Raw genomic sequence first — 16301 nt, 5'->3', positions numbered from 1 at the left:
ATCAGGAAGAAACCTTATTTATCCCTCCTTCACCACAGGGAGGTGTTTTATCAACTGGTAACTGAAGGAGACTGCTCTTCATGTCTTAAGCACCCAATAGGGAGCCTTGTTGAAGTCAGTGGGTTTTCATTCAGCAGGTCACATCCCTACAGAGGTCACCAAAGACATTCTGGGATGAGGGAGGCAAGGTTTTCAAAAACAAAGCAAAGAAAATCCCCTTCTCTGGATAGTCTTCAATCTCTCTAAATACAGATGGCTAACACAAAAGGAATATAATTTTTCTCAGCAGGGGATTTCTTTTTAATACTCTCAGAAACAGCAGGAAAGAGATGGATTTTTTTTTTTTTTTCAGTGCAGAGAGTGAACAGTGTAAAAAGGTGGCCAAATGCTGCCCCGGAAAGGACAGAATAGGACAATAAGACAGAGGAACTCCAGTGGGTGCAGAATTGCCCAAGTGAAGAATCCCGTGGTTTTTCTATTTCATGCCTTCCTGAGGGAGTTGCACAATATGTGTTCCCTTGTGCCCTCCTCCCTGCTGAACTTGTGCTGGTGTGACACTGCTAATGGGGTGTTCTTTTCTCTCTTTGCTTCCCTGGGCACGTTCCTTGAATTAGGACACATTACTACGAGACACTGGGACGGTACGTGTTCTCCATACCCCTCTAATGCTGCCTGGGTGTAAGACCCACTATCTTCATCCTGTTCAAACTGCAAATTCCCATTAATGCTGAATATGACCTCTCCTTTTTGGTGTCAGTAGGGCTGAAATAGAGGTATTTATCACCATGACAGCTCCAGAAAATACCCCCAACTCAGGACAAGTAGCGGTCCATGTTGTGGCTATTTTCTAGATTGGGGTTTTTAGAGATTCTAGCTGGGCTCACACATTTCCACATTCTCTGATCACAGCATAGTGAAGGACACTCTGGCATGTTCGTGCAAAAATTCTGTATAGTTTTGGCTAAACACAGACAGTTGAACAGGAAGAGATGCCAGGTACTGATTTTTTTCCCCTCTGCACCTTAGCAGTTTTACTTGCCTCCCATTTCAGAGAAGGGTCACTGCAGGCTCTTTTACACAATGCATACCCACATTTCTCCCAATGGTTTTTACTTTAACCAGATGACAAGATAATGTTGCCCCTCCAGACCCTAAAATACGAAAAAAAACCCAAAAGCCGCCCTTCTCTCTTCTGCAAATGCTAGTAAGAAACTGAAATAGTTTCCACTACCTCCATGTCCATACCTCAAAGATTCAAGCTACCTCCAGATTTTACTTTGCACCTCAGAAAAAGCAAAGTCCAAATGAAGCAAAATACGAGTGCTGAAATATGAAACAGGGAGACAGAGAGGAGGCAAGCAGGGAATTAAGGGCTGGCACAGCTAAGGCTTTAAACAGATCCTACTGAATTCAGTAGAAGCACTCTGCAGTTTTTAAAAAAGGGACGAAAGGTGGAAAAGCCAGCAAGGATGAGAACGTGACCAGGAGGCAGAGGGCAGAGCTGGTGCAGACTGAAGAATTCGGGAGGCAAAGGCCACACATCACAGAGATGAGGGGGTTACTGTGAGTGTCCAGGAGGCTTCTCTAAAATCCATAACCAAGTCTTTTGCAACAAGGGACAAAGCTTATTCCTGAGGCCCATCTCAGGTTTTACTGTGAGCTCAGTGAGGCGTATCATTGGAAATGTGGTCAGCATTATGTGCACATTCATAGAGTGCAAGTAGTCACAAAGGACAAAATACATTTACAGTTTAAGAAACTCATCCTGTGAAAGAGGACACAGACAAAGATTGTTGCCTTGTATTTGTGAACTCTGTAGCTCTGTTCAGTCATTGATTTTCCTATGAAGGCTCTTCAGCATCATAATAAACTGAGACAGATGGAGCCTGTCATTCTTGTCTTTGTAACAGGTTGTCTTTACCATCTCCATATCTTGACTTGTCTTTTTTGCTCATTAGCTCCAGTTCCAGAGACAGCCAGCTGGCAATTGTTTGCCAAGAGGAAGTGTCTCAGGATGAGACTTACGATGAAAATTTGAATGAAGACATTGAGTACTGTAGTGAACCAAGTCTGCTCTCTACCGAAATGTGAGCTTTGCAGCTTTAGTCAAGGTGTTTGGGTGGTTCTTTAATTAATGGGGAGAGGTGGGAAGAGGTGACATTTTTCTACAAAAATTTCAATTTATGGGAGAAGGTCAGAAAATTTTAGACAACTCAAATATGAGAAAATAATTCCAGTTCAGCCCTAGAAGTAACTTTGAAAAGGTTTTTTTTCACCTAGGATTTTCCTTCTCTGAATGAAACATCTGCAGGGCTGCCTCCCACATTTGCTTCTACCTCCTGATGTTCCCAGAGCTCATTTTTAGAGTTCTCTGTCTCATGGTCTCTTGTTACTGCTCCTGGACCAGTAATAGTTTGAAGCTAGCTTGCTCTTGCATCCCTTTGCTAGCATGACCTTCCTGGCTTCCTTGCTCAAAGAGGGCTTTATCTGCCCAATATCAGCTGCTTTTCTAAATCACTCTGCTCTCCTTCCCAGGCTTGCATACCAAGATGATGAAAACAGACAACTCACTCCACCAGAACACAACAAAGGAGAGGACACCCGGCACTCTCCGAAGAAGGGGTTTCTGTGCTCCTCAGCTCTAGGTAACCTCCCAGCAGGGTTGGGCTGTGTTTCCTCCACCTTGATGGAGTTCCCACATCTCCCATAAGGAATCCCAGCCTGTGTGGGCATGGGTGTTGCTGTTTGATGCATTCAGCTCATGAGACCAGGAATGCCAGGGCGTGTAGACAATCCTGATCAGGCACATGGCTCTGCTGGCTTCACACTCAGTCAGCAGATGAACCTGTAGTTGTTTGGACAGTCCCTGTGATCTGTTTGATCGAGCCTGCCTGTGAATTAGGGCAGTTTATCTGAGAGCTTAGGCTCTCCAAACAATCACCAGGGAGTCACGGAATAGGTGAGCCTTGAGCCTACGGTGTTCTGCTCTGTGTGTATTCAGCAAGGAGAAATGAGAGACTGTCTCCTTTGTCTGCTGCCAGGAACACACTGAATGTCAGATTAAGTTAATATGACATATATTTGCCTTCTGCTCTAATTGTACCTGGAGATTTTCAAGAGCTTCACTGTGAGGTGAAACCCATGAATCACAAGGTTTTATGAAAGTATCAAGAGTCTGTGACAAAATGAACTCTTAGGTATAGCATTTTTCAGCCTTTATCTGGGTATTGGTGTGGTGAAAAAGGGCATTGAAGGGAGAAACTAAAAAGAATCCTGTGTATGAAATACATTTTTACAGAAGTAACAATGACAGAGTGGTAGTGTCATGTTTAAAGTGAGGCTACTGAGTCTTCACTGAAATCCTTCAGGATGCTTCACTGTTCTAACAACATTTACTTTATTTTAAATCTTAAAATATTAAGCAATGACAACTTCTATACCTATCTGAAAGGCAGTCAGCCCTTGATACAATGCTTCACTAACTACATTCTAGTGAATATTTATATACTGATGTCATAGTCATTTTAGTAGTTGGATTTTTTCTCTAGAAAGAGAAAATACTTTTAACTTGCATTATAACATTCATTCTCTGGGTTATAACATATTTTCTCCAACCCTGAAAGGGCTTCTTCTCAGCAATCCAATATTATAGATACTTAATATTTTCAGAATTCTAATTTTCTTTCCTTCTTTAGACAAATGTCAACAAAATGAGGAAGACCACAAAATATTTTAGAGTGACATGTATTGAATCTTTAATACTGGATTTATTTGCCATTTTTCAGAAGTAAAGCACTTGATCATAAACATCCTTTTCAGTAGTTTTAAATTCCTGAGGAGGAGGTCTGAGAGCACTGCCACTGCTTGGGAGGGAAATCAGCTGCACGTGTTTTAAAGGAGAAAAGTGTTCAGGATCCCACCTTGCAGCTTTCGTGGAAGGTGGAGTTGGTTGCTTTGTGATGCCCAAATTCTTTCTGTAAACACATTTGCTTTGGAAAGGGCACAGTGCTGAGGGGAAGTGGACAGAGCCTAAAGCATATGTGTCTTTGCTGTATGTCCAGTGGGACTGCACTAAAATAGATTGAAAACAGATTACCTGCAGTGTGTTATGAGTGATAGACACGTTGTGTGTGTTGCTGTTTCAGGTCGAAGAGCATCTTTTCATTTAGAGTGTTTGAAAAGACAGAAAAACCAGGGTGTGGATGTCTCACAGAAGACAGTCCTGCCTTTGCATCTGGTCCATCATCAGGTGAGTGTTAATAACCAGACGTGGCCCCTGCCATCTGCAGTGCCCCCCAGAGCATCCCAACCCACTGTTTAAAAACCACTTGGGATAGATTCTCACCCATACCAAAGGCCCAGGTTTTAGCAATCAGGATCTTTATCATTCCCAGAGTGCTACAGGAATATGTCCCTTGCAGTCAGCCACAGTTATCACTGTCTGATGCTCATGAATGAATGAAATAAAACACTAGCAAAAAGATGAAAATAACTACCCAAATGGCATGCTGCAGTGCAATTACACTGGCTTTGAGGCAGTATGCTCATGAATAAAGTGTGCACGGTCTACTTTAATATTAATTAAAGGTAACCAGTAAGTGTAATTAACCATTTTAAAACACAAACTGATTACATGTAATCAATCAGCTTCTTAAGCCCTTTGTAACTGCTCAGCACCCTAGCAAATGTATGCTTAAACACGTACCTGGATGATTAGCCAGCTGTCAGGCTCCAAAGGAGAGCTGTGTCTTCTGCTTTGATGATGCCACTTTTTGTCACCATAAAAGAAACAGGTGCAGATGGCAGTGCCAGCCTTGCATCCTGCTCTGTGCAATCCCCTCAGGCAGAGTAGAATGGCCTTGCTGCTTCTTTAGGCTGCCACGAGGGTAGAAAATGCCACACAACAAGAATGGGAGGAGTCAGAAGTCAGAGGAGTGAGAGAGGGGTTGGCTTGAGGCTCCCTGGCTTGTCTCACCTCCACTTCCAGAGAGTTGTCCTTTAATTCTTGAGCTCCAGAAAGCAGTGGTCTACAGAGAGTTACAGCTGTGGCAGGGACAACCAGAAAATGTGTTGGAGGAAGGAGGGTTGGTCAGGAAACAGCTTCCCATTTTCACCTCAGCATCAACAGCCCTCCTGAGACTTCCTGCCTTCCCATGGCAGGCCAGGCAGAGGGAGCACAGGCCTTCCAGCCCTCCCAGCCCACACACCTCCCTCCAAACCTCTTCATACTTCCCCAACCCACCATGCAGTCCAAAACCTGGAGGGATAGGGCTCTGCCCACACAAGTGTCACTCAACCAGACTGAAGGGCTACCCTGAAAGAGACGTCTGGCTGCCAGCTGACAACACTCAGCAATGTTCACGTTTACAAAAATGTTAACCAACAACAGGACTTAAATAAGACCAAAGAGTGGAAAGGTTGTCTCTGCTAAACCGAATGGATTCTGTTGCTGTGAATGCTTGAAGAGGTGTGGAATACCTGTACATCATGATATGTAAATGTGTTCAGCTGAAGCACAAAGCAATCCTACAGAGCGTCCTTCAGCTTCCTCAGAACCTCACATTCTTCATAAAACATTTTGTGTTAGTTTCTGCCAACAAGCTGGAAAATTGGTTCTGTTGTCCTGCCTGACAGGTCCAGGTCTCTCCTTGAAGTCCTGGCAGTTTAAGGGATGTGCTGAGGCCATCATAGCCTGCAGGGTATGACTTATTCTGAAGTTTTAAGGGCTTTCTTCCTCACTGAAATTTGACACGAGTCTGACATCTAATTACTGAGAAAACCTCAGTGAACTTGCAGGTGACTAAGAATCCATTCTTTTCAGAATGAAAAATTCTTTTTTTCTGACACTGAAGTCATCAGCACAACATAATTATCAGTTCCCAAGGATTTCAGTGGCAGATGGACTGAGCTTCACTGAACATTAGATAGCTTTAAGTGAGCTGTCCAGTTTAAATTAGACAGTTCAGTCCCACTGTGGTCAGTGGAGAGAAGAAGCATCACCAAAGGGCAAGTTTAAGGCTTGTGTAAGTCATGTCTTTGAGGCAGTGTTTTCAGGCAGGCATTGCCAGTGCCTTTCTGCACAGTTAGCTTAGACTAAACACAGAGCCTTGCCCCAGCCTGAACACAACACAGTCCACACGCTTTTGTAGTTTCTCTGCATTTATTTCATTGCTCAGCCATGAGCTCTGTGAGATGAGCTTATGACTCTGACAGTCTTGCTTATAGAACAAGGAAGCAGTCACCATCAATAAGGCATCAGATCAGCCCTGTGTAACAAGAGGCCTCTTGAGGAATTTGTTTTAAGAGGAGACTGAATGGTTCAGAGGTTGTGTATATGATTACAGGAAGGATTGGATGGCTGAAAGTATAAACATCAGATATTGATCCTCCCACCAGCAGCAGATGCCTTAAAATCCAGTGGTGGATTTCAAGTTATTGCCAAATGCACATACATCTAAAATTCATATCTGGTATCTGTTCAGGTTCTTCAGCAGACACTTAAAACAGCAACTGGCAATGAAAATCTATGCTGTGTGTGTGTGTGTGTGGTCAGTGGTGGGAAAATGAGTTGCTGTCTCCCCCACTGGAGAAGAGGTGGTGTTTCTGGCAGGATGGTGTGGAATGGGGCTGCATCCCTCCTGGTAGTGCCATGGGAGTGGGGCTGCATCCCTCCTGGCAGTGCCATGGGAATAGGACTGCATCCTTCCTGGCAGAACCGTAGGGAATGGGGAATGCATCCTCCAGGCAGTGCTGTGGGAATGGGGCTGCATCCCTCCAGGCAGTGCCTTGGGAATGGGCTGCATCTTCCAGGCCGTGCCATGGGAATGGGACTGCATCCTCCATGCAGTGCCATGGCTCCCAGGCTAAAGAACTGCGATTCTGAAAATTTCCAATCCAGTGCTCGGCACTAGCACAGGGTAGACCATTTAAAGGCAAGCTTGCAAAATGAGTTTGCAGCACGCATCCAAATCCTTCAAGGAGCTGGCAGCTGTGTTCATAAACCTCGAGAGTCTCCAGGCCTTTCTCGGATGGTTTCTCCAGCACCTCCCTGTTCCAGCCCTGCGAGCTCTCACTCACGCTGTCCCTCCTCTGTCCACAGGCATTAGCAGTGGCCGGCCTGAGTCCCCTGCTCCAGCGAAGCCATTCCCCCACCATGTTCTCTCGGCTGTGTGCTACACCCCCGGCCACGCCTTGCAACCGGGGTTGGCCTCAACAGAGCATCCCAACGTTGCGCCTCGACGGGGCCGAGTCCTCGGAGAAGCTCAACAGCAGCTTGCCATCGGTGCACTGCGGCTCCCGGTACCCGGAGAGCGGCGGCAGCCCCAGGAGAGCCCGGCCGGTGTCCCTGACCGTGCCCAGCCCGACCGCAGGGAGCAGCCGGCAGTTCCACGGCAGCGCCAGCAGCCTGGTGGAAGCGGTAAGAACGCACAGGCTCCGAGGATGCTGTGGCTAGGAACAGCTAGAAACATGGCCCTGGAACAGCAGGATGCCAGCAGTAGGAGAGCCCTTCTCCCAGCAGGGGTCTAGAAGCAGGAATGGGAGAAGGAAGCCCAGCAGTGAAGAGGGTTGTGTTGGAGGTGTGGCAGGGTTGATGCTGCAGGGTACTAACGCGTGTCTTTGTGTTCTGGTTCCCCACCTGCTTTTGAAGGTCTTGATTTCGGAAGGACTGATGCAGTTTGCTCAAGATCCAAAGTTCATTGAGGTCACAACCCAGGAGCTCGCAGACGCCTGCGACATGACGATAGAAGAGATGGAAAATGCAGCAGACAACATTCTCAATGGTAACAGCAAGCAGAGCCCCAATGGCAACCTCTTGCCTTTTGCTAACTGCAGGGACCCAGGGCAGGACAGTGCAGGAGAGGAAGAGGAAGAGGTGCAGAACCCGGATTGTAGGATAAGTCAGGAGGAGCTCAAGGACAGCAGGATTTATATCAGCAGCCTGTAGTTGCCAGGGCTGGAAGCGATGCTGGTTTTTTATTTGTTTCAATGTTCCTAATGGGTTTGTTTCAGAAGTGCCTCACTGTTCTCGTGACCTGGAGTAACCGGAACAGCGTTCTTCATTCATTTCTGTTGGGACGAGTCGCAGAGTTGGGTGGTGTAAGAAAGCTTTTCAGGAGCGGATATAACCCCAGCACGTGTCCATGAAGGAAGAGTGAGGAAGAGGAGAAGAAGAGGAGGAGAGCCAGCTCCCTCTTTTTTTCAGTCCCTGCACAAGGAACGACAGCCGCCTCCGGAGCACCAAGGGGAACCTCAGCTTCCTGTGGATCGCCCTAGCCAAAAGGACCCTGCGCCAAACGGGTGTCTTTCAACCTTGCTTGTAAAAATCATTTTGCACATATTCTGTATGAGCCTCACCGTCTCCATAAAGCCAAGGCCCATTGCTTGGGAAGGAGAGGAAGCCTTCTGCTGTGGATTCCCACACGGCCACGGGGAGGAGGAAGCAGGAGAAGCCCGAGGCTACGGCAGCGACCCCTGCTGGCCAATCAGAGCTCGGGCGGTCACTCGCCAGCCAATCCAAGTTTAGGCGGTTGTCCTGCCAGCCAATCAGAGCTAGCGCGCCAACTGTGCCAGCCAATGGGAGAGCAGGCATGGCGGGGCTGAGAGGCCGCCGGGCCTGTGCAGAGTTCTTGTTTCGCAGTTTGGTATTTTCTTGAAAGCATGTTGCAGTTTTTATTTTGACTATTTTATTATTATTATTATTATTATTATTATTATTATTATTATTATTATTATTATTATTTTGAGGGAGAAGGGAGTGTTTACAGCATTTTGTAATCACCTACCTTTTTTGTTTTGTTTATTTTCACCTTTGCAGATGTTAAATTGGTTTGATCATGTTGTATTATTTAAACTGGGGTGGGGGTGGTTTCTCCATTGGAATTTGGTAGAAGTATAATGATAGATGAGTTTTACCAACCATTATGTACACCGAGGATTTGTAATTTTATTTACTAGCAACTGAAACCTTTTGTTGTTGTTGTTTTATAATTTAAAGATAGTAGGCAATGCACTTGATATAGTCTTGCACATTTGAGTGATTGATTTGGGTTCTTTTTAGTGCTAAGTGTATCTGTGAGTGTGGGAGCAATAGGAGCGAGTGTGTGCGTGTGTGTGTGTGTAAGAGCAGTTCTCCACGTCCTGGTTTGAGCTGCTTGGTTTGGTGGGATCTGTATCTGGGGCCATTCGAATGCAAAAACAAACCACTGTCTCTGCTTTCGAAAAGGGAATCAGTAACTTTGCATTTTCTGTTCCACAAGATATGCAAAAACAATGCAATAATATTAATTTTAAAATAAAATTGTAAGTTGTGTCGGCATTAAAACTGTATAGAAAAAAAAAATTTATGGGGGTGGGGGGAAACAAAAAAAAGAAAAACAAACCAGAAGACGTTACGCTTCGATATATTCCGTGTGATGTTTTATTGCATTGATAATGTTTCTGTTGAAGAAACCGTTATACTTGAATTCAGGTCAGTTTCAGTATTTTTCAAATATTTTTTTAAAATGAATTGCAATTGTGCCAAGCAAAGATAATGAATTGAATTAAGTTTGTTTAAAAAAAAAAGAAAAAAAATAATCACTTCTTGTATATTTTGCTGCATGTCAAGTGAGTCATTTCGTATTTGGAATGTGCCAAGCTTTACCTTTGAACTTTTAAGTGCTTTTTTACGTGTGGTTGGGGAAAGGGTACTACTTTATTTTATTCTTTCCTTTTTTAATTTGTACAATGAACAAAGTGTACCTGGTGTAAGTAACTATTCTGCAATCCACTGACAGGTTGAACGTTACTGATTTTGCATATCTTGTGTTCATTTTCCTTCTTCCTCACTCCCTTTTAATGTGCACGATGACTTTATCGGTAGAGAATCTTTCTTCCCAAGACTGGGACATTTTATTCAGGCTTTGTTTTCTTTCCTTTTGCTCAGTTCCTCTAAAGGTCTTGTCCCACTCAAGGGTGGCGAGACCCCCAAAATCCATTTGGCAGATCCATCCTACTTGTTCAGCTGGCACCAGCAATTTAAGGAGTGGGGCGTAAAAAAATCTGGCTTCAAAATTATTTTATTAAATAGCTGAACCCTGATCAATTTTAGCAGGATCCTGGGATAAGAAATGCAAGAATCAGAACAGTTGACAAAGTAAAGTTATCTAACCCTGGTCTGGGCTAAAAGCAGAGGGAGAGAGTTGTGGATCTTTATTAGGAGAATTGCTGCAGGCTGGTCGAGATGCAGGTGCCAAGTGACTTTTTGGTGTTCCTATGCACAGTCTCAATCCTCGTCCCAGACTTTAGTGGATGGTACTAAGTCACAAAACATCTGGCAGCACAGCGTGTCCCAGCCACAATTCCTGACTAGTAAGTGTGAATCTCTCACACTGACGGTTGGCCCTCACCCTGAGAGAGGCTGAAAAAACAGGCAAGTATTGTTAGATGTTATGCAACTGTTTTTTGTCTAGACTACTGCTGGGTTTTTTCCCCTCTTCAGGATGATTCACAAACTTGCAGATCAGTTCTGAGGTGTGATCTGACTCAGAGCTAAACTTTGATCCAAATCTTGAGGTTCTGCAGATGTCCGAGAACACCCTTCACTTCATACATTGATTACATTATTTTTGTGATGCTCTTGTTTTTCTTCTCGATTCTCTGGGACATAAAGGAGCAAAGGATATTTTTGTCTGTACTTTTCGAACTGGCCAGTATCAGCTCAAGATACCTTGGAAAAAACCAAATACTAGGGAAACATGAATCCATTTGTACAAGCATCTGTCATCAGAGTCATAATTCAAGATTTCCCTGGAGAAAGTGACCAGCTGGTGTGGGTCAGCCTCAACCTTTCATCCCTGGTGCCTGTACGGAGATGGACACACACGTGTGTCTCTCTGTGAGTTTGCTGCTGCTGATGTGCTCCAAAGGGACTTGAAAGGGAAGAATGCCCGTGCCTGGCTGTACTGAAAATGCCATGTAAGGGCTCCCTAACTAATTTTCTTTCACTGCAAAGTCCATCTGACCCTCCCAATGGAAAACAAGGGTTCTTCACTCCTGAAAAACAGCACTTACCTAAATTAGTGACAGTGAGTGTTTGGGATGCTTGACAGGCCATCTTTTAGGCTTTTTCTTGATGGAAAGGAAAATAAAAGGAAGGATAGTGCCCCAGCCATTCTTGGTGAATGATGTTGCTCCCTCGGGGGTCAGAGTCTATGGCCAGGGGAAACCCCACTCTCTCCTGGAAGACCTCGTAGGTGCTGCAGAGTGGAAAATGAAAGGCTAGCAGACAATGCAAAAAGGTGTTAAATTTAGTAATTGCTGGTGCCAGCTGTGCAAACGTCTCTTTCTGGGGAGGGTGGCTTTTTTTTTCTTTTTTTTTTTCTTTTCATTTGAGGTACTTCCAATGTGCACATTGTGACAGGCCTGAGCAAAGAGCTGCTGCCTCCTGCGAATGAGGCAGAGTCTGGGGGACAGTGGGAAGGAGGGGGCAGGTTTAGTTCCTGGAGTGTTTCCCTGTGTATGGGAGTGGATGGTGGGTACAATCACTGTGCTGTGGATGGAAGTTTTGAAGGAACTGATGGCTGAGAAGTGGCATGGAAGGAAAGAATGGGGAAAATGATCTGCTGTTTGCCTCTGAGCATCTCTGACTCGCGAGAGGACACTGCAGACTAAAGACATTTCTTATAAAACAACAAACCTCCTCCCTGTATCACTCCTGATCATTAGTCCAGACAGTACTGGGTCAGCCACATCGGGTGCATTTCTTTTTTTCTTCCCTATTTCTGTGTGGCTGATGTGATGGGAAAGCAAGTGGAACTCATGATCCAGAGCTGGAGTTTCGTTGTCCACAGACCTTTTGTGCATCATCTGCTTCTTCAGCTGGACGTGTGGACGATGATGGTGTAGATGCTGCTGCTACTGCAGGGGTCCCGCCTGTTTTCTTGCCCTGCCCACCACACCCCAGCACGGAGGGACAGCCAGAGAGGCGCCATGTACAGAACCGCATCTATTTCTGCTTTGTTTTCTGACTCACAACCCTGCCCCAGTGACTACAACAACAACAACAAAAAAGGGCAAATGCATTTTTTACATTTCTTGATAATTTCCAAAGCAATGTATCATTGCTTTCTTTAGACTGATGCCAATATAACAGTTGTATGGGTCTCAGCCAGGCTCCTGTGTCTTTTCTGCCTGAGTTTCAGAGTGCTGTATGAAATGTATGCGCGTTTGCACACAGACACAACCAGACGAGGTGACAGCACCCCAAGCCCGTGGGGTTGGTCACCTGTGTCACAGATGGAGTTGCAGACCTTGCTTTGTATGAGTAGATGAGAAACCCCAACCCACTGGTCCAGGGAGCTGAAGTGAAGCAGCCCTACTGAGACAGAACTGAGTATCCTGAGATACATCCATGATCCTGCTGTGACTGTCCCCACAGCAGGGGCATTGCGGGGCAGAGGAACACTGAATGGGCAATTTGGAGCACAACAATATTGAAGTAGAATCCAGTCAGGGGTTTCTGGTAGCAGTGATATTTTATCAGTTCTCATGATGAAAACTGTCGTGCATATTAAGGAAACATTCCAGGCCATCAGAAGCCTCAGTTCCCATCTTGCTAACATGAGGCTGGAGGTCATTAAAGGCCAAGGAGGTTGTATTGATGCAAAGGATGTGAAAAACAGAATTGGGCCCTGAAAAATTTAATTGCATCTTTCCCCCATTTATTTTCTTCTTCAAAGGAGTCTAAGAAATACAATTCTCAATAGCTGCACAGGGTTTCTTTTTTTTTCTTCTTTTGAATGTTGTGAAACTTTTAAAGTTTTATTCTGGGTGAGCAAGCCCAGGGATCCAGAAAGTTTCCAATGGGACCTCAGTCCATGGAGCTTTTATCTCTGTTCCTGCTTTGTTTCTGGAAAGCTGAAACCACTCTGGCCTTGCTGCTATAGCACCCTGATATTGGGCAGGTGAGGGCAGAAGCACAGCAGGAGAGATGTCCTGTTCTGAAGACAGATTGGGCTCCAATTGCTTTCAGAAAACTCAGTAGCATGACACTGGAATGGAAAAAAAAAAACCCAAAAACCTCTTCTATACAGACTTTAGTGTTCTAGTTAAATTCTCCATTCTTCTCCTCTCCCTTACGGGGAACTTGACACTTGAGCATAAAAAACAGGCCTTCTTTAGGGGCACAGGGCTCGACTCAGTTGCCTAAACGTGGGTGTCCACTGTCATTTGAGATAGCCTACAGTATCCTCTGCTAGGGCTGCTGCAGCTGGTGGGGAGAGGCACAGCTCTGGCCCAGGCAGGGCTGGTGTCACAGTCCCAGCCGGCAGAGATCTCAGGTAGCAGGGGACAATTAGGCAACTTAATCAAGTCCCTTTCTAAAGGGCTAATTGACAGGAGCAGCACCAATGACTGATGTAATGAGGGAATCTTCATTAGCATTACCAAGGGCTTAGTAAGGCAGGATCAGGAGCTTGTCTTCACACTCCCATGCTGTTGTTTTTCTACCCCATGTCAGGCACTCTGCCTTCACTCCTGCCGCCTGAAGTTGGCTCTGCCTGGTTATTTCCTTAGGCCAGGATTAGCAGCTGCATCCCAGGCCCAGGGGAGCAGGGACAGGCCGAGGCAAGAGCAGGCATCACTCCACTCAACCACAGATTTTTCTGCCAGCATTCCAACAGCCCCTTTCCAAAGCTTTTCCCTATTTGAGACAGAACCACAAACTCAGACACGATTTGCTGGCATCATCATTCAGGTGATTAAACACCTGTGTTTTTCTGTTAGCTCTCTCCCAGTTAGGCTGAAATGCTTTTCAGTATTTTAAGCATCCTAAGTCAGTCTGTTCCCATCTCAAGCACCTAGGTAGACTGGCAGCCAATACTATCTAAGCATCATCAACTTTATAGTTGCTCATAGAAATGATTGTTTCAAGCTTATTTATTCTTAACACTTTGAATGTGGGAAGATTTTGGAGGAGGAGGAGGAGTGACATTGTAAATATCTCTGACAAACATTGCTGCATCACACACAAAAAACAGGGGAGATACTTATAAAACTGCCTTAAAAATCAATTCCGAATGATGAATCTCCCTCCAAACAGTTGCCGCTTGATAGAGCAAGGAATGAGTCACTTTGGGTGAATTCTGGCAATTCTGGTTGGAATCTAGTCCGGTTTCAGGAGCTAAAGTGTAATTTAGGAGCTGATCTCTCCCTCAGTCTGAATTCACATCAGCACCAAGGACTGAGCACTGCAGGATCCAAAGGGTTTGAGTCCGGGGGTACTGTCTGTGCATGGTTTGGGTCTGGCCCAGCAGGTACTGCGTACCGGTGTCTCCCAGTGACTTCAGGGAAGATGGGGTTCCTCAGCACCTCTTAAGTTCAGGCCCTGGAGCACCATTTCCTGCTCTGATCATCAGCTATAAATGTTGATAAATATAAGTGTTTTGCCTTCATTTGAATTGCCCAGAGCTGTAAAATGACCTCTCTCAAGTATAAATCAGTCCAGATATAAACCTCCTCTCCCACTCTTCCCTATGCTCCCTGCCCACCTTCCCAGCCCTCCCTTGCACCTCCACCCAAGCCCTTCCCTGTCTCAATTCTTTACCTCCTTCCACACTTTTATATCTAGTTTTCATGAACCCACAGAAATGCTTTTGTAAATACTGCTGTACAGTTTGTAACCGTCATGTAAGCCTGTCATCAGTGCCAGAGTCCGTCTTGCCCTCTCGCACGTTTTAAAATCAACAGAGGAAAGTTAGAGCGAGTGGCCCGCCAGTGAGCTATAGGGTCATCTCTGTGTGGGACAAATGTATATTCCTGTAAGATTGCATTTTTATCTAAGGAATGATGTTATTTTAAAATTGCTAATAAATTTCTAAACAATGTCCAGATTTGTTCAATATTGTAAATGGTATCAAAACTCCTTTGACGTTGCTCCCTCCTACCAGCGGTGGCTGAAAATTAAAGACAGCTTCCTGCAGCCCCTTATTTCCCATTGGCAGCCTGGCTGCCTTTCAGGGGCTCTTGTCCCTGCTTAAGGGGCTGCAGAACGGTCTGCACAGCCACAGCCTGCCCTACTAAACAGCAGCTTAGGAAATCCAACCACTGTCTGTATTGCTGTCACCACAGAAATTCTGACGTGTCACGATGTCCAACGTGTGACTCATGTGCAACCACACACTTAACATTTTCTCTACTGGATTCCTTCTTACCAAGCACATGTAACAGAAAATGAATGCCCTCAGCTTAAATACAGTGTAATTAGGATATACATAAGCCATGAAGCTAATGGGATGATAACAAGTAACGTTCCACATATTTGCTTGTCGATTGAGCAAATTTGTTCTACCATGGTTATCAGGAAATTACACCACGATGCCAGCTGAGCACTATGTTTGTGTTGCAGCATTATAAATCACAGTGTGCTCAGCCCAAGTACATCAGTCTAAGATTCAGTAAAAATAATGGGTTTTTTTCAGTTACACATGCATATATAAATATTTTTCTCTGACTTGCACATAACTGTCAGAACTGCAGGCTCTGCTGTTACTTTTAAATTGTGGTGGCACAAAACGTTAAAAACCCAGGAAGTGGTGAAAACCTGTAGGTGTCATCAGCGCAGGGCAGAAGGCTCACCAACAGAAACCTCATTATCTGCAGGCTCAGACTGGCCACCAGTTAGACACTTGCCACCACAAAACCATAGGAAACCACCCTGCTCACGGCTGTTGGTCAAAGCCCATCAAAGTGTTCAGCTTTGCTGGAAAACTCCCTGAGCTGGCCACTCCGTTGAGTTACAGCTCTGTGTGAGACCATTAGGTGAAATCCATGGCAAAGAACAGGCGAACGTGGCTGCGGGCGTGCTGCAGTGTGAAAACAGTGCAAAACCTGGAGTGAAACCTGTGAGACTGCTGAAGCGGGGTGACCCTCAGGAACAAGTAACAGGTTTGCAAAGTCCCCTGGGAAGCGGATGCATTTAGAACATCCCCACAAGTGGAAAAGCAGAACATGACACCTGTAGTGCTTTTTGTTCAGCAGCTGCAGAGCGCGGCTGATGTCAGTTTTTAATGCTCACGGCATTTACCCGAAGCCAGACACCCGCATTGGGAGTTCCACCTCAACACGAGGAAGAACTTCTTTACATCCAGGGGTGGCAGAGCCCTGGAACAGCTGCCCAGGGAGGCCGTGCGGTCTGCCTCTCTGAGACATCCCGAGCCCACCGGGACGCGCTCCTGTGCCACCTGTTCCAGGTGTGTATTGGCAGGGGTGTTATGCACGCAGACCTCGGGACGCTCCCGCTGACCCGCCAACGGGAAGACGAC

General features: G+C 45.5%; 1 protein-coding gene across 36 annotated transcripts in view; it reads left to right on the top strand.

Moving 5' to 3' along the window:
- CACNA1C (calcium voltage-gated channel subunit alpha1 C) overlaps positions 1-14868 on the top strand; it is a 452642-nt gene extending 437774 nt beyond the window's left edge. For 33 of the 36 annotated variants that reach the window (XM_072923847.1, XM_072923859.1, XM_072923850.1 and 30 more), the window contains 6 exons: positions 615-641; positions 1959-2087; positions 2536-2645; positions 4146-4249; positions 7100-7417; positions 7649-14868. In XM_072923847.1, coding sequence (XP_072779948.1) covers positions 615-641; positions 1959-2087; positions 2536-2645; positions 4146-4249; positions 7100-7417; positions 7649-7945 — 985 coding nt within the window. In that variant the 3' untranslated portion in view covers positions 7946-14868. The remainder of the gene's footprint in view (positions 1-614; positions 642-1958; positions 2088-2535; positions 2646-4145; positions 4250-7099; positions 7418-7648) is intronic. The other 3 variants (XM_072923871.1, XM_072923876.1, XM_072923874.1) reach the window with 2 other exon arrangements.
- The last annotated feature ends 1433 nt before the right edge of the window (positions 14869-16301 follow it).

Source organism: Taeniopygia guttata, chromosome 1A (assembly GCF_048771995.1).
Source record: "Taeniopygia guttata chromosome 1A, bTaeGut7.mat, whole genome shotgun sequence".
Lineage (NCBI taxonomy): Eukaryota > Metazoa > Chordata > Aves > Passeriformes > Estrildidae > Taeniopygia > Taeniopygia guttata.
The sequence above is the reverse complement of the archived record's forward strand: the minus strand, read 5'-3'. Positions and strand labels throughout refer to the sequence as shown.